At 36.5% G+C, this 24137-nt stretch overlaps 1 protein-coding gene across 1 annotated transcript in view; it reads right to left on the bottom strand.

Annotated features, from left to right (window-relative positions):
• Nucleotides 1-24137, bottom strand: part of ABCA12 (ATP binding cassette subfamily A member 12) — a 164114-nt gene that overhangs the window by 139390 nt on the left and 587 nt on the right. Inside the window, exon 2 of the mRNA XM_019727083.2 lies at nt 9018-9111. Coding sequence (XP_019582642.2) covers nt 9018-9111 — 94 coding nt within the window. The remainder of the gene's footprint in view (nt 1-9017; nt 9112-24137) is intronic.

Here is a 24137-nt window from a genome sequence, read left to right on the forward strand (position 1 = left end):
ACAATTCCCTTCGAGAGGAGGCATTCTCCTCTTCTCAAGTGTCCTGAAGATGTTGTCAACATAAGATATGAAAAATGGTGTAAGACTCCTGACTTTCTGAGGAAGATCCAGTGCTGAAATGAAGCAGGGAATGCTGGCAATCATTTAAGTGCTGCAATGTAACTCAGGCAAGAGCAAATTCTTCCCTGAAATTGTTCAAAGAATTAAATCCATTCCTGATTTGCTGTAACATTAGTGAGCTCGTAAAAAATACAACTGCTTTAAAATTGGAAAAGGTAGTTGAAAAGAAAGGAAAATGTCACTCTCCAACGTTAACTTGCTTAAGAGTCACCAGAGTTCCTTAAGTGGTCGGGTCCTAATGTCACCCCACACATGACCATCAGCGTCTCATCATCTCCACCAGAAGGCATCTCCGAAAGCCTAGGGTAAGACTCTGGAATCTACATCTTTCAACAGGCTTATTGAGATGATTTTGATTAAGGTAGAGTGGTTGAATATATCTATTTGTAAATCATGAAGGTAGAAAAAAGGCAAAGAGGAATAATACTGGTAATGTGGTATGATTTCTAATTTATTTTCTCATTAGTTAACTGCATTTCCACTTCCCAAATTTGTCCTAGATTGTGTTAATCTCATTTGGACAATATTAAATTGGGGGTTCATGGTTAATTGTGCATTGAAAACCCCCTTATTATAAAGGGTAACGCTCTCTCTCTCTCTCTCTCTTTTTTTTTTTTTTTTAGAACCAGATTTATAAATCTGGAAAGAAAGTGAGGGATTGAAGAAAGCGGTGTTAAAAAAATTCTAGGGAAATATAGCTAGTTCTGATGGAGAAATCTACAGAATTTTTAGCCCCATAGCATTTCCAGGGCAATTCCTGCACATCTAATTCTTTCATATCCTGTATCCTCAGTTATATTGGTCACTCTCTGTCAGGAACACAGAGACACTAGTTGTCTAGCTGACAAACTCCTACTCATTCTTCAAGAGTCAAAGTAAGGCGAAGGATTTCCATGTGAAGCTTTCCCTGCTATCCTGGACGGTGCTATATGAGCCACATGAGGGCCCAATGCAAAAGAAAAACCAATAATACTGATTTTGACCTTATTTAAAATGGTGATATTTTGTTCACTGTGGATTTTAAAAATTAATTTTGATATTTATAATATTGTATTGAACTAAGCTTTATCTTGATTACTGTTTTTCATGGTTGTTTGTTTGTCAACCCCTCAAATTTTGCCCTCCATTTGCCTCTCCACAGTTCCAGCTCTGATCCCGAGGAAGTTGTCTGGACTCCATCCTCTCTGCTGTCTCTGCTCGTTGACATACCTCCACTGTGGTATTTATCACAGTGCATTATAGTTTCTCATGTATTTATTACTTTCCTATAGACTTGATTGCTCTGAGGGCTCATGGACTTGTGCTCATGGTCAGCACAAACATAATAGGTACCCTTTAAATATGTGATAATGGCAAGAATAAATGTTGTGAAACTTCAATTCTCTTAAGTTTTCTAAGCCTCAGTTTCCTTATTTGTCAAATAATAATACGATACTAGGTTATCTCAATACTCAATGACTGGTTCTATGCTCTATACATACAGAGGGTACAAAAAATGTATATGCATTTTAAGAAAGGAACAAATTGCATTACAATTGTAATACTCAATATATACTGCTAACAAAAGATGAATACACATTTGACTTCTGCAAGTACAAGAAGTGCTCAAAGTGGTTACCATCAGCATGATTTTAATACAGCTTTTTCCCTTCTTAAAATGTGTATGTAATATTATAATGTTATATAATATTATAAACAAAATAACATATACAAAAATAAATAACAAAAAACAATATCCAACACTAATGTGTCTCTTACTATGTGTCAGGCACTTTTCTGAGTATATAACAAGAATTAACTCATTTAATTCTCACAACTAATCTATAAGTAGGTGCTATTATTAGCTTTAATATACAGATGTGGAAACTGAGGCTTGGAGCATCTAAGAGATTATTTAATGCATATATGAGAACCCAAGAAGTCTGGATATGGATCTATGCTCTAATCCCCTCTATTTTCTGTCTCAATAATAATAATTTTATAAATATGTAAATATATAACTAAAACAAAAATTTTGTTTTTTAAAAGGTGAAAATATTATAGGTCATTCTAATTCTAACTCACAATGAAATTCTAACTGACCGGAGACCAGTGAAAATTGTGTGCTGTGTCATTTCTTCTATGAGGGCTACTGTACTCTAAAAATACACTGGTTCTTTTATCAAAGCAAAGGAAATGATGTGACCTAATCAAAAAAAAAAAAAAAAAATGAGAAACGCTGAATACTAAGAGGAGCATAAAATGACTATGGTTTGGTAGACCAGATTTCCTGGGTGATGCTTAGAAGAAGGTTTAATAAAACAGTCACTCAGGGAAACACACTGTCAGCCAAGCATGGAGCCAGACCTTTAACTGTGAGCCTGTGTCTGGGCTCTCTGCTCTCTGATAAGTGAAGGCGAATTGGCTGAATTTACTTTGTTAAATCTGGCTCTTAGCTTCAAGGCCATATTGGAAACATCAGCTGATATTGGCAACCTCAGCAAGTGACATACTTGTCTCAGCAAGTTACTATACTTGTGAGAATTTTAGAAATTATCAATTATTTATCTTTATGCATCATATAGACTTGGATATTAGAGGTCCCTCTCTGAGAGTGACAGGAGCCTCTTTGATCTTTATAAAGGGAAGGGAAGAGAAAAGGAGTTTTAAAGAAAAGACATGTGGCTCCTAGAGCTGATTTCAGTAAGGCAGTCATCTCTGAGAAGCTTGTAAGGTAGATCATCAAAAGTAAGAATGATGTAGAATGAACAGAAAAAAAGAACAAATAACAAAAAAATCCACCACTGTACAATCAACAGCTATTCTTTCATCTTTACTTTTCTCCTTGTTGAATTAAGTTTTACTATAGTTCAAGATACTTCCAGTTCTGTGATGCAACTCTGTAGTAAGCCTAAGAGGGCATTAGCTGGGAAATCCTTTTGTCATGCCATCTGGCATTAGGGTGTGCCCCTCTGCATTGCATGAGAGAATGGAAGAATTTCAAGTCAGGGGCTGGGAAAGATGGGCAACTACCAGCAGGAGTTATAGCCGTCCTTGTGTACGAGTGGGATGAGACCATATTCCCCTTCCTTCTGCCTGTTTCCTGTAACTGTGGAGAATGCTAGAGAAAGCAACGTCACAATCTAATCTCAATCTCAGTTTCTATGTGTTTCACACAATTTATCTCCATGCTCTCATCGAAAGGGTCAGTAATGTTTCCAGAAAAGTTGTTAACTCCTGACTTGCTGATGGAAGAGGTAAATGATGGGGCTTTGGCTGTGAAATCAAAAGCTGTTCCAACATTTTCTAGCACTTAAGCAAGAAGCAGATGGTAAGTCTCTCCCACACAAAAATCTTATATATGCATTCACAAGAGCACTTAAGTAGTCAGGATGGAAATTCCCAGGTGGATCTACCTGGGGAGTAGTCAGGGGGCTTTATGTTCACCCCTCCCCCAATGTTAGCATTATAGACATTTTTGATAACACAGTGAGATTTACCTGGACCTGAGAAGTAAAACAAAGCAGAAACAAGCTAACTTCTTGCCCTTTATTCTTCTCAGACTCACTCTGAATTATTTTTACTATCTGTCTTTGGGTGACTTTTGTAGTTCAATTGCCCATATCAATCTTTCAAATTGTATCAAATTCTGACCAATATATTGAACTCCTATTTTGTTTCCTATGTTAGGAATCATGCTGTATCTAATATGAGTGTGATGTTATGATGTGATTTCTGCTATCAATGTACTGTCTTTCCAACGAGGGAGTCAAGATTAAAGCATAAAGCACTCAAAGACCACTATAATACAATACATCAATAAGAGAGATATAAAAGAGGGATAATTGGAGTTTGGATGAGCAGGGAAAGCAAAAGGATAAGACTTAGATGTGATCTTGTCTTTTGATAGACATTGAGGATGGTACTAGAGCATGTGGGTTCACGTGGGAATGAGTACGGCATATGCAGGACACAATCAGATACTGCTTCTCTAATCACAGGCATCGTACTGCAGAGCTGAAAGTTAGGTGAATTCAGATTATGAAGGTCTTGAAAGCTACGTAAAGAAGAGTTGAAACTTGATAAGCCCGAAGAATATTTAAGGGAATTATCTGATGAGGAAACTTGAAAAAGCAATTGAAGAAATCCAGGCATGAAACGATTAGATTTCGGGGCCACGGGGTGGCAGGAAGGATGGAAAGAAAGAATTAACTCCATGACACATTTCACAAGATAGATTCTGACTTGAAGGCCAGTGGTTATGGGTGGTGATGGAAAGGGAGGAGTCAAAAATGACTCAGATGTTTCTAACCTGAGAGGCTGCCTAGTGTTACTGGCACATGTGAGAATGGAGAAATTGGATGGGGCAATCCCTGACAGCAGAAGAATGATGATAACTTGTGAGCTTCCCGGAACAAAATCTACATTAATTTTGAGCCAATCAAGACAGGAAAGGAAATTATTTACTATAGGTCCCTCTACTGTAACTATTACTGTTAAATCATGAGTGTGCTGATGCACCCAGAATCTTCTCCTCAGGCACTTGCCTTCACTTCCATGATGAAACACCACATGAAAAATCAGCAGCAAGAGCAGGACCAGACGAAACCTCACTCCTCCGACTTTCACAACCCTCACCAGAGAGATGCCTCGTAGACTCTTTCAACCTAAAACTACGCAGTAGTTTCCTCTTAACAATTCAGGTAGTGTAGGTATAACAATATGCATGGATCCCACAAGCCACCAGTTAATCAACAATTTCAATCTTCCTTTTCACATTTTTCCCATAGTGCTGCTGACAAGTGGAAAACACTGTTGAGATCTCTTTTCCAGCCATGTTCCATCTATGATAGTGCTAGTGAGTGGTATGAAGAATTCACAGTTTGTGAATTCAAACGAGCCAGACCTCAGTATTGCCATTGCTGGCACTCATGACCTGGATAAAACCACTCTGTCTGTAGGTAACAACTGTAAGGTTAAAGTCCAGACTCGGGCATACAGTAACCATGTGAACGTCGGTAAGTTACTTAACATTTCTGGGCCTCAGTTTTGTCATCTGTAAAATAGGGGTAATCAAATACCAGAGTTCAAAGAGATGATGTGAGTCCTGACTAAGGAAATACATGCGATAGCACAAATGTGTATGTAATTCAGTTAGTAGTGGGCTTCTGCCTTCCACCAGCCCCTATTTTCAGGTGTGGGATGGGCTGAATTTCTTATTTTCTATAGGTGTAGAGGTTTTAGAAAGTGACAGCCGCAAGATAGTTAGGGTTTAATTCAATTTGTGGTTATACTTGTACAGTATAATTTCCATTGTGCTTTTAGTGATATTTTCAACCACTTGAAAAATATCGTTTTTCATTAGCTTCTTAAAAATGAGACTCCCTGTTTGGCAAGACTGCATTTTTGGAGTCCACTTATCTCATTATAGCATGGTTTTACTGTTCTTGAAAAGTAGTCAGTTCCGCAGTAATTAGGAACTGGTTGCCTGCACTTTCAGAGGCATGTATGTGCTAAAAAGAGACAAAATTAACTCACTGCACATGAGAGCTTGGCTTAGTCTAAATGAGTTTTGGAGAGTGTTGTTTTGTTTGCCTTTGCTCCTAAGCATAGTATGTTGACTTTAAAGTTTGCCTCTTAACAAGCCACAACACGTAGAGATTCTAAGAGGCTGGAATGGATTCAAATTTGGTGCCTCAGCCCATTTCTTCCCTGTGTGAACGCGAAGCATTGGGGCCTCCCTGCCAGGCTTTGGAAGCTTTCTTTACTTGGAACTTACTATTTGTGAAGGCTAGTTACATAAGCTGTCAGTGGCAACACCAAAGGGAGTAAGCGAAAGCAGAAGATGCCAGAAGTAAGCATTTTGCTCTGGACTGGCGCTCACCATGGCAGAGGCTACAGCAGCTACCTTACTCACCCAAAATCCAGACACCTATCATTCAAAAAAACAGAGAGAGTCCTTTGAGTTGCTAATTACGTTTGGTCTGAATGACTTCTCCGTCCTACAGACCTGCTGGGCTGTTCTGAGAGTAGAATGTGCCCACAGCATGACAACTCCCGTTCTCACCACAACTGAGTTTCAGCTGGGGTGTAGTCTGAAGTTTCATTTCTCTATTGCCCAACTAGCACTGAAGAAGTAAGTCACTGTAGCCCAGAAAGGGTTTTAACTCTGTTAAGAGGGACCTGATTTTTATGGTACTGCAACTACAATGACTCATGCAGAATTCATGAGACAGAGGAAGCATGCATTCTACACTGAATACTAATATTTAGGATAACTCTGATGGATATATTGGACTGTGTCTCTTCCCCAAATTTCTATATTTCATGATACAGATAATCGTTTCTAATTTTTAGGCTACTTTTGCAAATCCTAGATAATGCAATCTGAGAAACTAGTACTGACTACCACATGTAAAAAATGAGTCCATGAACTTAAAACCAGATTCCAGAGCCAGGCTACCTAGGTTCAAATCCTGACGCCACCCGTTCTTAACTGTGTAACCTTGGTCAAGTTACTTCATCTCGCTGTGCACTGGTTTTCTCAACTGGGAAATGAAAAGCTTTTGCTATTACCTCCCTAAGTGCCTGGCACAGAGTATGAGATAAAAAAAAAAAAAATACATAGTAGTGCATGCTAATCTTTTAGTATCATAGGTGTGGGAAACAAAGAAAAATAACAACAACTAACTAACTAATTAACTAACTAACTAAATAAATAAATAAAAATACCTAAATCCAAATTGTCATCTCAGGGTTATTTTCTGTCATAAGAGAGAAAAAGTAACTGTTTATACTAGTGTTAGATTTTCTATATTACAAAGTAACACCTTCAATTGTGAGATTACATTTTATACCCTATGGATTACAGGATGAGTTGAAATCTTGGACATAATTTGGATTTGGCTCTTTGTCTATAAAAGGGTAAAATATGATACAAATCTCATGGACAAAGAATAAGTAAAGGCAGTTTCTGAAACCTTTCTGTCCTAGCTCACATGACTGAGTTTTGGCAAATTGCAACCTCCCTGGGTTCCAGTGTTCTCATCTGTAAAGTCAGAATGTCCCTTTCAATTCTAATAACAAACCAATAAACTATTTTCTAGACTAAGCTTATAAAATCTGAGAGACTGGCAAAAATACTTTTAATATTTGAACTTTCCGATAATTTTGTTCTCTCCTACCCACAGACAGAAAGGTAATCACCTCGTAGCTAATTATTATTAGAATATGATAATGAGTCCTTAGTAAAAATTGATTATTCACCTTCTTTTGCAGAGCCTTTTAGATTAGGTGTATGATACATTTGGCACATGGTCCTCCCAATATTTTCTTCATAAGTAAGTGGAATTGTAAGAGCTTTTCACGATTTTCTCCATGAATCTTTCTGAATCCTATCAGGTAGGACCAATTATATTAAGACTGCTCACTCAACACACCTTATATTTCTCTCTTGGAACTTTCATAAGAGGAATATTACATAACTGAAAAATCTTTTAAAACAAGAAATTGGTAGAAATAAGTTGTGGAAAGGAGCTATAAACTCCTTCTATCACTATCATTAGCAAATTAATAGTTAGCATCTTAAATCAGAATAGTTCAAAGAGTCACTTGCCCTTATGTTATGAATGCATTTATTTCTGAAGTCCATGCTACTTAAGATATGCAAGAATACATTAATTCCAACAGCATACAATGGAATTAATCTGCTATAATATATGCATAATATGAAGAGCACAAAATTATGCTGTATTTTATAAACAACCTAATATAATCTCATCAACACCTCTACATAATGACTTGGGCAAAAGTCCTTTAGAAATGACAAGGTGTTATTCAAATGTAAAGAACTACTTATTCTTTACACTAATTGAATTGATTTTCTTTTTTTCAGTTATCCTTTTGGGTGTAATTCAATACATTGTCTCTCATTTTATTTCTTAGGGCTAGATAATTGAAAAGCACTGTGCTTTTTTAAATGTCACTAACTCATTATTCTGTTTACAAATAATTCAGCATACTATTCTTTCACATAGCAAATTGTTATAATTTATATGAAATACAATCTGATTTGCAGAAATTTGATTAACAAGAATCTTTAGAAGATTGCTGCTTTATGAAATGTAAAACAGCTGACCTGACTTTCACTTAAGTAAAAGCATTTACTTGAGTAAAATACTTAATAAGTGTTTCTTATAAAAATACTTAATAACTATTTCTATGAAGAAAACTGGCTCCAAAGCTTAAGAACAAAAGCAAAAACCACATTGGTCAAATCATTGGGGTTAAAAAAACTCATCCCCCTCAGTTCTGAGGACTTGTCTGAGTCTGTTCTGCATTTTCATTCTGGATCCAAAAGAAAATAGTGACAGAGCTGGGCATTATGCCCAATTTATAACTTGACAATGCTTAATGTAACTGAAACAACACTAATTGGAAACAATCCTCTTTTAAACTAAATTATATATTTGTACCACTCCAATATTAGCCTTGAAGAGAGATAAGAGATTTTTATAGTAGTGCTTTGGATTTCGTTCATTCAGTTGATCAAATACCAGGCTATGGTTTCTGCTACAACACAAAAGTAAAGAATGATCTAACTGAGATTGCTACTTCTTCTGTTGTACATAACATGGTGAGATTTATGAGGTGAATAATAAAGGAGTCGAAATTTTATAGGTAAAATTTAAAATATATTCTGGCTCCTACATGCTTTGTATTTTTCTAGGTAAATATTACAGGCTCACCTTTCTAATTCAAAAAACTGAAGAAAAAACATGCTAAGTATTGTATAAATACTTTCAAGTGGAAACACTATTCAAAAAAATAAATTTTATAATGAAACACCAAAGGGGTATCAAAATAAATTTTAACTGGAATTTAAAAGTTAGGGAAACAAACAAATCTCATTTACTTACAAGTTGGTTTTGCTCTTGGAGGAAATTTGGTCCGTGTGATAGCCAAAATTATGAAAATAATGACTGGCCATAGAATCAAGACAAGTGTCCAAAGCTGCAAAATAATGATAGGAAAATATGTTAATTTCATTGTTGAAACAAAAAAATCCTGACAAGTACATCGTATGATAAAATTCCAACATGCGACAGGTATTTGTTTGTAAATATTGTTAATAAAAAAGAAATGAGAGATTTTTAAAAATTCAAGAGACCTAGAAATGAACACAAGAATGATTTTTTCCAGGCTTAAAACCTTAAAATGATCTTCTGAAGACCCCTTCCCAGGCACCTCTCATGAGGGAGGTGCTCCAAGAGTGATGATCTTAGAATTCAAGTCTGATCAGTAACTTCCTGTCTTAAAATCTGTTAAGAGTTTCCCAGTAGCTTTTGGATCAGGCTCAATATTATATCCAGGGCACACAAAACCCAACGTAATTTCAATCCAGACCTATTTTACCACATCCAATGTCAACATTCTATGCCTCAGCCATCAAGATTAGTGTGTGATGTTGGATAATGGCCTAATATACATTGTTGAACAAATGAATGAATAAATAATTGAGTCAATGAGTAAACAGGAACTAAAAGCTGTATGCAACCCCCCGTACCACTATAAATAGTATCGTGTCAGCTTCTATCATGGAACTTAACATACTCCTATCAGCAATACTTTTTTTTTGACTGGCTCACAAAATAAATTGGCAATTCTTACATGGCAAGAACAGTGTCTTATTTGTCACTAAATTTTCACTAGTACGAAAGAGATGCTCAAAAAATGTATACTGTGTTGAAATTTCTTTAGAAAATGTCACTGTAAGACACTTCAGAAGTGGCTTTTCTCCCCCATATAGACATGACTTAGTTCATAAGACATTAACTGATTAATATTTTACATGCCTAAAATTTTTTAAATACTTTTTCAAACATGTATTCACAAGAATATTAACCAAGCTATGCAAGCTGTTACCGTGTTCAAACCAAACCGTACCGAACAGATTGTGCCTGTACTTAATCAAGTAAAACTTGGAACTATGTTTCCATCTGGTTCTGTAGTCAGACTTGTTATCATTCTTCCCCCACTTTCAGAGACAATTTGCTGCTGCCAAACTTCAAACTACTGCCCGGGGCTCTTCAATTCTCCAAAACAGTCTAGACCCACCTAATTATTAACCCTTAAGAAACTCTGAACCTAAATTTTCTATGAAAATCTCCATTGTGTGTCTAACAGTACCACTCTCTTTGCTGGCAGGCCTGTCACCAACTTCTCAGACTTCAGGTTTCAGAGCAAGTTTGTAAAAACAGAAGTTTACTGTTGATGTAAGGTGCTGGATGTGATCATAGCCGCAGACTGGCCAAACAGCCTGATCTACGGAGCACTTCTCAAGCAGTAGCGTGCATCCTGTGTCACCAAGGGGTCTTGTACACATGCAGATACAGACCCAGTAGACCTGAGAGGGCAGAGAGTCTACGTTTCTAACAAGCTCCAGGTGGGCGCTGCTGGTACTGCGGTGCAAGGACCACACTTGGAGTAGAGCAGTTCTAAATGTATGCCACCCGGTCTAACTAGCAGGGTTGTTTATAGAGTCCTAGAATTTTTATTTATTTATTTATTTATTTATTTATTTATTTATTTATTTATTTATTTATTTGGGAAAGTTCTTTTAGATCATCTACTGGACAGAATTCAGGACATTCTTAAACTTGGCTAGAAAAAAAAAAGATTACATTTTTATTTTCTCTAGCGTGTGATTGAAATTTAGCATTTCCGTTGATGATAAAAGTAGGCGAAGAACCACAATGTATTAGAAGCACCGGTGACTTGGCCACCAATAGGAACCTCAGATATTTTCAAATCACATTAACATTGTTGCAGATACTTCCAAGTGCTGTTTATACTTGGTCACGCCATGAAAATTATAATAGTTATAGGTTCAGGAGATGTATTTATTTATATAATGCTATAATAAAGAAACACATACTACCACAGGATAAATTTGCTTTTGAAAACCTTAATAACTGAATGGCAATATAATTGGTTTTAGTTGCAATCCTTTTTCATTGGTTTAAAAACATTATTCTTAGAAGAGCCATGCATTTCGCCAGGCTGCCAAAGACATCCACAGCATACAAGAGGCTAAGAAACCTTGATCTGATTCAACTCTCTTTTTTCTTCTCTGAGGTACAGAAGGTTAGCATAAATTATCCAAAGCCATGTACCCAGTTGGGAAACAGAGCAGGGGACAAGATCTGAATATCAAAATACTTAGGCTAGAATTAAAAAAAAAAAAAAAAAAAAAAAAGTTATCCTACTGCTCTGAGGAACAAATAAGAGAGCATTGCAGAAAGTGTATTAGAAAAACACAAGTGCTGTAGAACTATAAGATAGATTATTATTCTAGCCTAGTCTCTCATATACTCAAAAATTAGAGTCTGTTCTTCAAAGCTCTTAGATCCAAGATATCATTTTTATTCTATGTGACTCATCTGAAACACAGAGAGTGAAGAATAAAGGTTAAAAAAATGTAATGTTTGTGGATTTATTCATTTTATATTTGAGGCCATAGTTATTCTTTTAAGAAATGATTCATCTAAGTGGGTTTAGTACCCCCAGAGCTACTTTCAGGAGAGTCTATTCGTTGTTCTTTAGTAACCTTATGAGAATTCATTGAGCAGCTGAGTTCAATTGCACCAACACAAATATACCTTCACATTCAAATAAGGAGCATATGTTGTGGGATATCGTTTAAGTGATCAAAATGTTTTGGTAAGCTTTGAAATTCATTTTAGACACGATTTAAATCCAGACCAAAATGTAATCTAGACAGAGTAGTTTAAGGCAATTTAGAGTGTTATAGGTAAAACCCACAGCAAGCCCATAAGCGATTTATTATCACAAGATTTCCCCTGGGATTGTAGGTCAGAGAGGTTTGAAGAACATTTCTGCACACAGCATTTTAGAAGGATAATAAATACAAAGTCATTCACATTGTGATCTCAGGAATGTTAAGCTTGACAAGTTGTTCACAAAAGCAAGAAATAAACAGAATGTAAATTTTCATAACAGCAGTATTGCTCTCTATTCTAATTGTTATCATAAATAACTGAGAAGCAAAGGTAGTGCCAAGGGTCCAAATACTAAAAGATGAGCCATAGCTTTTCTTTTGTTTGTTTAGAGAAAGGACTAATATATTGATCTTACACATACAGATATTGGGGCTACTGGGAAACTTTGGGAAAAGCAGTTTTTAAGAGTTTCATATTTTGGCTGATATTTTAATTATCCCCACCAACTTGCCTCACTTGCATTCCATCCCCCCATCCCCCACCCTGCGTTCTTGACATCAAAGGGCATAGGCCTATAGAGTAGTTTATATTCCTTAGTGAGCCATGGCAATTGTCTCCTTTTATTCTCCAAGGATTATTTTCTTGTGAGATGTCCCATTCTGTTCTCTTTCTCTTCCCTTCCCCTTCCTGAAAAATGCACTGCCCAACAGTCCTTAAGTGGAGTCCAGCAAGGGAAGTCCACACTAGGACCTGGGGCACAACAGTGACACAGTGAGGGAGGTGAACCCCTAGTATGGTAAAGAGGACACCACAGAGCAGTAGCCAGAAAGGGGGTGTCAGCGCCCAAGTGGGGTAAGGAGGATGTCTGTGCAGGGTGAGGAGTAGGCGATTGGTTTCATATAGGGAGGTTGGCCAAAAGTAAATATATGCCCAATTAGAGGAGCCAGGTTTCTCACTATCCATCAGGGGAATTATAAACATGAAAAAGGGAGAAAACTAGAATAAACTCTTTAGTATTTGGTTAGAATTAAGAATCTGAGTATGAATTGGTTTCGAAAACACATAGAGACATGAAATATAGCTATAAATGTGTATGTATAATTTACTTATTTCCCTCTTTCTGGTTCCACAATTGTTTCTGCCTCGTTGTGTACTTTCTGTGTCCCAGCCCTGAAAATACCCATTTTCCAAGAAACGCTAAGTTCTTTTAGTAGACAGATGAGAGCTAAGTGTGCCCGTTGCTATTGGAGTATCACTGTTTTCCAGCCAAGAGAGAGCTATAGAATATATGTAGAATATATGGAGACACAGATATAGATGATAGACAGATAAATATAGATGGTAGATAGATGATAGATAGATAGATAGATAGATAGATAGATAGATAGATAGATAGATAGATAATAAATAGGTGATAGCATCTCTTGCACTAGAGTGGTTTGTAGTCGGTTGTATCCAAAATGAATGCTAGTGATTATCATTATAATTTTCAAATTGCAATGGGGAATACTTTGCCTAACTGAAAATAAATAAAAGTAAAATGTTTAGGATGAAAATTCTGCTTTCACCTTCATGAAATCGTAGTCTTGGAGAGTCTTAAGAAAACTTAGGGTTTAACATGAACTGCAGTAATCATTTATATAAGGTTTATATATTCTCTCATACAACAAGAATTATTGAGGATCTACTATATACCAGGCACTCAGGATAAGGTAATTAAAATTTTCAGTCTTTTAGTGTAAATGTAATGGCTGTATGCGATGTCAGAGGGGTAGTAGATGGGGGGGAAGGGGAGTTATCACTGTGTGAGGGATATAAATGATAAATGTCTAACTGTTACATTGTTTCGTACACCTGAAACTAATAAAAGAAAAAAGGGAAAAATTCAAATTAAAAAAAAATTTTTTCAGCCTTTTGAGAAAGGGAAACATTAAAAAAAAAAATTACAACCACGTGTAATAGATAATGCTAAGACATAGGAAGTAAAGCGTATGGAAGGAAGAAAACGCAGGGGAGTTGAGTCTAAATTTTAAAAGATGGAAAGGGTCAGGCAGAAGAAAAGATATGCATGTTGGATGGAGTGTGAAAAAGAAGTGGGAGTCTTTTCAGCAGAGGAAACATACGGGTGAAGACCCACAGATGGGAAAGGGGGTGAAATATTCCAAGAAAAGAATTAAATCCCAAACAACTGGTGCACCAAGAGTCAGGAAAAACATCTCTGCCATATGGTTATCCAGCCTCTATTTGAATGCCTCTAGTGACTAGAAGTTCACTATTTCATAAGACTTCTTTATTATTGAACAATTCATATTACCTGACTTTTTTTTTTTTTTTTTTGCTTTTATCACGGTGATATCTCCCTTCTTGTGGTTAACACTTATTTGTTTTAACTTGGTCTCCTCTTTCACATGAGAATTCTACAAGTATTCAAAGAGAGACAAAGTTCCCTCTCCTGGGTACCAATGCCAGTTCCTTCAGCAATTCCTTTTAAATATGATTTGAAAATGTCTTTCCCAGGATAAATTCTTGTAGTCAAGTGGTCTCTTCATAATTAGTATCAGAATTCAATACCGTATCATAAATGATAACAGCTAATATTTATTGACTGCTTAGATGCTCTGTCAAAGACTTAACATACATCATCTTATTTAATATAATCATCACATTTTCCTCTTGCAAATGGGAAATTAGAATCTTAAAGAGACTAAATAAGCCTTCATTCTATAAGCCACTAAATGGTAGAGCTGATCTTTGAACTCAGGGAGCCTGGCTTCAGCACCTGTATGGTTAGCCATTAAGCTATGTAGCCAAACCACTACAGAACAAATTATAAGCTCTCTGTGACCGCAAAACTATACTTGTATTAGTTCAGCCTATAAGAGCATTAAAAGTCATTTAAAGGTCATCCTGTAACCTCAAATCATAACTTTTTATTACAAACTTGAAAATAAAGCTTGTCCAACCTTCTATAAAGTACAGTCTCTTCCTTCCTCTTCTATTTCTACCTTGGTGCCTTGTCCCGTAAGTCAGGGATGACTGTTGCTAGAGGGTAACAAGAGGATCCCACAGTTCACATTCTGAAGTAAGAGCTGGATACGTTAGATCTGAAATAAACCTTAGTTCCACCCCCAGAACAATAGGGGAAAGTGACACAGCGTTCTCCGTTAATTGGGCTTTCTATTTAACACTGTCATCCATGTACATGACCCATCAAAAAACTGAGATCAAGGAAATTTTCTGAAATCTGTACTTACAGATTATAATACATTTTGGAAGTTGGAAAACTGTCTATGATGTATGTGAAAACAACACATTTTTATTGGACTTTACGCTAATTTATTTCTCTATTGCTCTCATTTCTAAAACATCTTCATCTCATTTACTTTTTATTGATTGACTGACCTAATAAAGTGTGCATGTCTATGTGCCAAGGACCATAGTCAACAGGTAGATCTAATTTTTTTGAATAATTAAAAGGTATTAAGGGAGTACATGGTACAGATCCAGAAGAGGTAAGAGGTCCTGCAACATTTGAGCACGGAGTTGAGTGAATTATTTAAGACCTAATTCATTTTAATATGATTTAGATTAAATTTGGGATCAGAGTTTAATCCTAAATTGTTTTAATCAAAAAATTATAGACCAACCTGCTCCACAATTTTGAAGCGAAGGCTTTCTCTTTCTTTTGCCACTCAGAGAGAAAGTTATAGGAGCAAGGCAGGGATTGGGGAGGAAGTGTCAAATTTCATCCAAAGTGTTAGAAGTTTATCAAGCTGTGGGAATGTCTATGATAGCAAAAATAGTTCTATCACCAACTGAGCTAAAGTGTGACCCATGAGATAAACCGTTACAATGGAAAATAAACAGCTGAAGTTAATTTTCCTTCTTCAGGTCATAAGTCTGGAATTAGATTCCACTTCAATAGACATTTGAACTCACTCCTTGATATGCCTATTTAGAATCCATCTTCTTAATGAAAGATAAACTCTTATCGTACACTATCTAGTCTTTCAGCCTATAGTCTCTTTGCTGTCCTAGGACTCTCTTTTCTGTCATTAACTAGCATCTCATTAGGTGAGCCTCCCTGTTGCTAACCATCTCCAGTGGAATGTATCTGCATTTTTCCATTATTTTTAGAATTAAATTACAAACCCAGCAGGGTAGCAACTACATCTAATTGATTTTTCTCTATTGCCTAACATTTCTGTTGGTGCTTAAAGTATTTTTTTCACATTCTTTCAGTACTCATTGCAATTGAGAAAAATGATACAAACGAAATGATTTCAAAATGGAGTTGGAGCGAACATTTCAGAGAAATGGCCTTGTACATCTTGGTTCTTGAAACTTTGACATGTTTGAGTTGGCCAAAATAACCTTTGGTCGGGTCAGAGCAGCACTGTCTTCCAAACAACTGTTTGTAGAGCTAACAGGAAACTGGACATCCTGACTACAAGAACTGAAAATTAAAGCTATTCTTTAGAATTGGTAAACAGCCATGTAGAGCTAAAGAATAACTTATTAGCTCCAACAGAAATTCCTCCCTTCTATTCATGTAATTATTTCCCTTCCCTTTCTCATAAAAACCCCTTGCCTTGACCCCATAATTAGAACACAATTTGGGTTTCTGCCTGAATCAGTGCTTCCAGAAAAGCTATTTTTTTTTATCTCAAATAAATGCTTGTTGCCTTCCACTTTGGCTTTTTACTTTTTGGTTAACAAATATGGTGTCAGAATTGGGACCTGAAGTGGCCTTCCCTTCATGGACCAGAGTCCCCTAAAACCTAGTGAGGTACCCCCACGAGCCTCTTTTGTGTTCAGTGCTTCCAAAGATTGCACACTCCCCCTCCCCCGCCCCCCGATGTTGAATCCTCTCAGGTTTTTTATCTCCCTCCTTTTTGGTTGAGGTCAGTGCCTTCTTTTGAGATCAGGCATTGCTCTGGGGACCATTATACGTGAATTGGTGTGACAGCTGCCATAGGTGCTTGCTATCACATGAAGAATTTTCCTCAAGAGGGGCTTGTTTCATGCTTATAAAAAGTTCCCTGGGGGATGAGCAGCTCACAGGGACTTTTTTCCCCCTGGTGGGTGAGTATGCATTTTTGTTGCATGCTGTTTTGTTTTTCTTTCTCTTTGCATCTGTCTGTTGTGTTGTCATAAGAAAGAGATTCCAAAGGGAACAACATAGGTAAAATCCTATAAATCTGTTGTCCAGGCTGCCCCCCACCACCTGTAAACTGACAGTTTTTGCACATCTCACCAGACCAGAGTCTATTTAAACAAACTTTACTGTGGGTTAAATGCAAATGAGGTAAAAGCTGCTGCTAAGGGAATCTGGGAAGGCAAAGCTGCAAAATTAGTGGACACAGGTAGAACATTTAAGAGCCAGAAGGGCGCTCGACACTTGAAATTCAAGCACCTGTGATAAACTGGTCACGGAATGGGTTAGATTGATATTGGGTGGCCCACCAACCTCAAGAAAATTTCGGTGCAACGAGGTACTCTGTAGACCATCACATAATTCCCAACCCCACAGCATATTCCTCTTAGGTATTAATTTGGCTCCAAGAGACTCAAGGCTTAGCTAAAGCTGTTAATGTGCATTTTGAAGAAACCAGATGAAGTTTTTCCTTTTGTCTTGAGATGTTGGCTTTTTCCCTATGAGAATACCTTCTTTGGCCTCTGCATTCTAGAAGGTGGGGACCTGGCATCCCAACAAGTATGCTGGGGATTTGGAACAGCTGTATCCCATAGGTCAGAAGCACAGGAAATATCTGGGCTTATGACTGCCATCTCTTTATCTTTTTGCCCAACTGTGCCAGCTCCCAGGGGAATTTTTAACATGGGACTTTCGTCTTCTAAAATTTCCCAAGAAGTCCCTTCCTGAGGAATTCCAGCTGCTTATATGTACATACATTTTGGTCCCCCCTCTTGTGCCTTTTTAAAATGGACCAACTTAGCCAAAATAATTTAAAATTCTATTGGCCATTCTGCACAAACTTTGTTTTTGGTAAGGCAACCTAAAGTCCCCCTCTCCCCAAAATCTGAAAGGATTCCAAACCTCTCAGAGACAAAGGACTGCATTCTTTGATTGGTATGCAGGAGCTTCTAAAAGACAAAATGATTTCAAAAACAGCCCTAGGATATTGTTAAAAAATCTTTGGCCATCTGAGCAGGTAACCATATCTGAGGCACTTAAATGCAAGAGTCTCCATAAGACTTCAAAAAATATTTTTACTGTTTATCCTCCCTGAAATCTGATAAGATATTTTAAAGAATTTAATATCTCTATGATCAGAAATTTGACAGAATTGAAAGCTGATATTCTAAACCTGACAGAAAATTTAAACCTCCTCAGCTATTTCCCAGGCCATTGTATACATAATCAGGAAGTAGATCAGCTGGAAGCCAATGTCCAAGAGCTAACAACTTTGTCTTGTAAATCTCTACAAAATTGGAAATGTACACATAGTCCACAACTGCCAGAGACTGAGCCCAGTTAATTCAATTAATAGAACCTGAAACCAAAGGAAAAAAATAAAATAGGAAAGTAGAATTTTTTTATAAAGTACAAGCGCCTGAAAAGGCTCCCTTGCCTTCTTAAGTCTTTATTTTTTACAGACAGATATTGTCTTATTCTAATGCTTTGACAAATGTGCTTCAACTTCAAAAAAATTCACGTGAAGTACCCTAGAATACGGCTTCTACTAACTTTCAGATCACACCCCTGAACTGGGTAAGAACTTACACAGCTCTAATTGGCTTCATAGAAAGGACAAAGATTGACAACAATTAATTACATGAGATTAAATGAACTGAAGAGGATGATTATAATTTTTATGCCTTTTTGTTGAAATATTGCCGAATATTTATGTTTTGTTTCTCCAGACTTAAGCAAACATTTCTCTCTTTTTTTTTTCTTAAGTTACCCATGAATTAGAGCAATTTGGTAAATTATATCCTTGTGAGCAGAATTGAAACACTTATCTTTTTCTCCCTACCTGATCCCTCCAGAATTTGGAAACTCTTAATAAGTGAGAATTCCTATTTTCATGGCCATATCGTTATTTGCCTCAGTGCAATAAGAATCTGTTCTTCTTGTAACTGGACACATTTGAAAACACTGATTATATTACCAAGGCTTTGATTGGAATGTCATGTTTGAGAGAGACATGCATAGACTCAGATATGATCAGGCAGCTTTAAGAAACTAAGACTGACTTATGGAAGCCAATTAAGCCTCCTTTGAAAAATCAGCCTGGCACCTTACTTATAGGTTATAGGGTTCACAAACTTACCAGGAGAGTAAGGAAGGTCACTTCCTGGCAGGCACAGGAACTTCGGGATATTTTGGGGACCTCAAGAAGAGAGGAATAAACCCAAATCTAAAGGTACTGCAGGCGAAGTCTGATGGCACGTATTTGGCTTGGCCTCTTAGCCTCAAGAGGCTGTTAAAAAATTCAACCTGGAGATTTCTTATGAAATCTTCCAGCAAAGCAGCTTTAAAAGAGTCTGTATGATCAATTGTTATACTTAATGCATATATGTAACTAATCAGGCCAAGTTTACTAGACTTAGTTATAGTAATAAACTAATTTGCTTGCAAGACATCTTTGGTAAAAATGGGGATAATTGTAAAGAGAAAAAAATTATGTTTCAATTAAAACTATAATACACACTTATGCGTATTGGTGCGTTAATTGTTTTTGAGGTTTTGTTTTCCACCTGTAAACTGGATTGCATCCTGAATTCTTCTAGTCTCCTCAAATATTGGTCTACAACTCTACAAACGAACGTTTACAATTTTTATCCCACTTTTGACTTGGAATCATTGAGAACGAAAACTGCCATTTTTCCTGAAAGCTGAACATAAACAATTTAATATAAACTTCACAGAAATCACCACAAATGTTCATGCTTAGACAATCTTCATGCTTGATGTTCTGTAAGCCACTTGGAAAGTTTACCTGAACAATTGGTGACATCATCAGAGAAACCAAAATGCGAACAATGCTTCGACCCTGACATCTAAAATTTTTCTTGACTGGCAGCCCCCTAGGCTCAGACACTGTGTTTTCACCCTTAGCCTTTGTTTTTCTTTTGTTTCCATAGACATATCTCAAACTAAATACCCGAATGCTGACATCACAGGTCTACCTCTGGGGAAGTAGAGACAGAACTAGATAAAATTCAGCACAGAGCAATGGGTTAAGTACAATGCCCACTGACACGCATGGTCCTTGACTTTGTTAGCTGGCTATCCTCACGTATTGCCTCCTCCTGAGGTCACGTCTCCAAATCCACTTAGCAATTTGTTTGTCATCAAAATTCTTGTTATAAAATTTTGTCTGCTTTACATAGTTTGATGTTATAAAGCGACCACTTGCATAATGGTTGCTCAGAGCTTTGAGATAACCACTAAGGCCTATGAGACTTCATATGAAAAACCTAAAGGAACTGCCGAAGATGTTTGCCCGTAAAGAAGTATGACCATAAGACCTTTTGCTGTTGTGGTGCTCTTGTCCAAATGTGGCCTAAGACTCCTAAGGAAACAATTTTCCCTCCTCCATGGGACGTGATACACTGGATATGAGCCTTCCCTGTGACAGATCAACAAAGCTTTCAACAACTGATCATGGTTGATCAGCGGTGCTTCAAGGAAACATCTCAATCAAAAGAGGGAAATAAGAAAAATGATATAAGTGAAGCCATTTCAAAATGGAGCCGGAGCCACCCTCCCAGAGAAAAGGCCTGGCACATCTTACTCCTTAAACCTTTAAAATGCTTGACTATAACAACAAAATAATCTTTGGACTGAGCCAGAGCAGTCTTGTCTTCCAAACAACTGTTTGTAGAGCTAACAGGAAAGTAAACATCTTGATCACAAAGACGGAAGGTTGAAGACCTTATTTAGAATCAATAAAAGTCATGAAGAGAAAAAGGAATAACTTAGCTTTTTAGCACCAATAGAAATTCCTTCCTTCTATTTATGTAATTATTTCCCTTCCCTTTCTCATAAAAACCCCTTGCCTTCAACCCAGAACACTATTTGTGTTTCTGCCTAAATTAGTGCTTCCAGAATTTGAGCTCTACTCTTTGAGCTCAAATAAACATTGCTGCCTGTTAATTTGCTTTTTTATTTTCAGATTAAAACAATGTAATTGAAAATTGATATTACCACTAATATTAAAAAACAGCAATATCTAAGGCCTCCTTAGCAAATATGATATCTTTGTTGGTGAGCTGAACTCTGAGCAGGGGTCAGAGAATATTGGGAAAGGAAATTCAACTCAGGAGCAATAAAGAAGCTCAACTCAGTAAGTAACAGAAAGAATAGATCCATTTTGGGGAAAGTCTAAATTTGAGTCCTTAAATTCACTTTGTGACCTTGGACAAGTCCCTTGAACTCTCTGAAGCCCTATAAAATTAAAGCAGTTACATCATCTCAAATATTCCAGAGTTCTCATATATGATTTTACAGAGAGAGAGACAGAGATAGATGATAGATAGATAGATAGATAGATAGATAGATAGATAGATAGATAGATAGATACATTTACTCTAAGAACCATTTTGAAGGCATTCACCTCAAGAATTAAAGATCCTATCTTCCCTCTTTTGCAGCCAAACCCAACATTTAGCTTATCCCATTGTCATTTTATCTTTTAGACTGTATAGCTGTTTAAAATTCTTCTCTAACTTTCTATTGTAGTATATATTTTTATGTTTCCTTAGTAATCCCCACTCTGATTTAATATTTTCACTATATCTTTGTTTTCCTTTTTTATTCTTTTTCATATAGCATTTGTTTCTCCATGAATAGATTCCTAACTTCTTCCTTTATAGACTGTCCTTTCCACTACCTCTCTTTGTATAGAATCTATTCAAACAAGACTGTAGGTGAGTGTCATGGTGGTGATGCTAGCATTTTTTTCTTTGACATTCAGTAAGGACTATATGTTTTCAGTATCACATACACACTGACTCTGTTTTCCTCCATCTAAGTATATATTTTTAAAGTACCACATTCAGAATAATTGCAAAGACAGAGATTAAAATACTTGCATTTTAAATAATCACTTGATAGATGATAAAGTCCAGTTCCTACACAAAAACTACATCTTCTCCTCAAATTTATATATACCTGCTTTTCCCTGTCTTTTAATTTGTCTGTATTTTCTCTGTTCACCATTTTCTTTTATTTCATCTCCTTTTAGATCTTTAATCCTAACTTTTCCAACCTCTTGATTTTCTCATTTTCCCCTCTTAAATAACACGGGCACATGAATAGCCTTTCCATCTATGCCCTTGAGTCTTCGCTCCAATACCAAGAAAAAGGGCTAGCCTTAGGCAAAACTATGAAAAAAGAAACATATCTTTTTTTGCCCCCCTTGCTTGCCACTTAGAATTGTCTGTCCTTCTCTTTTTGGCACCACTATTTCCTACAGGTCACTTGTGGTCGTAATGGATTCAGGTCAGCTTTCTGGTTTACCCCCAATTCTGGTCTTTTTCTGATCTCTCTTCCTACAACAAAGACTTTCTGTCCTGGATCCCAGTCTGTCAAGTTGCACTTAACTTCGGTATCATTTGATATTAGTCCCAAAATGAACTAATAGCATATATATTCTCTTGCCTTAGGCAAAAATATAATTACCAGGGGTTTTTCAGGGATCTTAGCCAAATAGGAATAATGTAAGGTATCATAGTGGAAACATTTTAGCAAGCCTAACTTCCTTCTCCTCCAAATATGCCACGTCCATCAGAAATTGACTGAAGCTGAAATAAACTCTAAAGTAGAAAATTGATACACCATCTACTTTACAGATGAGTTCGAAGAAACTTTTTAAAGATAAAATGTCTCAATGAAAAATTTTATTCACCTGAGGAGTGCTTTTTTTTTTCTTTCCAATTTTTAGGTAAAATGGAGTTGTAAGGAAAATATATAACTTCAGCATTCTGTTTATCAGCAATAATTGATGCTTTCAGTTCCTCTCTGCTTTTATTTTTGACTATTGAATTTTCATCACCTAAGAACTTTACTGTGTATAAATTTCTTCCTCTCTCCCACAATTCCTTCTCCTGGATTTCCTTTCATCCTTACATTGAATAAAATATGACACACATGTTGCCCCAGCTGCCTCTATAATCTATTTGCCAAGTGCTTCATTTATAAAGCACTTTGAAACACATTTGGTTCTCACTACTCTATGAGATAGATACGGTACATCGCATGGCCATTTTAGAAATGGAAAAACCAATGCTCAGAGAAATTGTGATATCACAATTTTGTAGCTGGTAAACTGCTCAATCTTATAGCTGGTAGGGAGCAAAACCAAGAACCCAACTCTCATGTTCTGACCATATCCACCTACCCAAGACTCTTTCTCTGTTGAACTCCACACAGAAGGTACCATGGTATAATTATGGGAAGTTTTACTTTTGTGTGTTTCCAGTTAAAAAACAATGAAATAAAAATAATAATGATTTAAAATTTCATGTCCAAACCCCACACACATGCCTTATGATTTAAAATCCTACCCACCAAATTAACAAAGGTGAGTGAACATTAACTTCTCCCTCTTACTATATACAGTAGAACACTTAAGTAAGGTGTCAGGTGCTGTAAGCAAACGTAGAGTGAGATAAGGTACACAGATAAAATGTTGGTTTCTATGACGCATACTATTTGCATAATATTTATATTATTCACTTAAGCTTGGGAAGTACCACTCTAAAATGAAGTATACTGAGTCCCTTTTTGGATTTCTCTGGATTTCAAACGTCCGAATATGTGACAATTCACAGAAACCAAATTTTTTCTCAACCTCCAGGACCCTATCTGGTGAGGATCTAATAGTTGGCTTCGTAATTTAAAAAGCAAACATGAATGTAAGAGCACAAAAAAGATGTTGCAGTGAGCAGAGTAGACAGACTGCAGCAGTAAAGTTAAGTGATTCAATAATACTCTGGAAACATGACACACACATTGGTTCTTGCTTGGCATTTCTAGTAAATCACTTTTTGATACTAAAGTTTCATAGCTTTTCTATACCAACAGCCTTCAACCTATCAACTTTCTATATCTTACTTTTCAACCAAGCTTTCTGTTGCTTTTGGTTTTCAAGTACTCTTCTCTCACATTTATTGAACCTTCCACTTGATACTTTTCTTCAGCTCATTTTTAACGACATTCATCAAGAAAATTTCTGAAAGCATCTTGGCCAGAAACCTGGAATTCAACACTAGTTCTGAGTCAACCAGTAACAAGATGCATCCTTTTCTTTAACCAGGGCATATCCA

The sequence above is a fragment of the Rhinolophus sinicus genome, linkage group LG01, assembly GCF_036562045.2.
Source record: "Rhinolophus sinicus isolate RSC01 linkage group LG01, ASM3656204v1, whole genome shotgun sequence".
In the NCBI taxonomy this organism is placed as follows: Eukaryota; Metazoa; Chordata; class Mammalia; order Chiroptera; family Rhinolophidae; genus Rhinolophus; species Rhinolophus sinicus.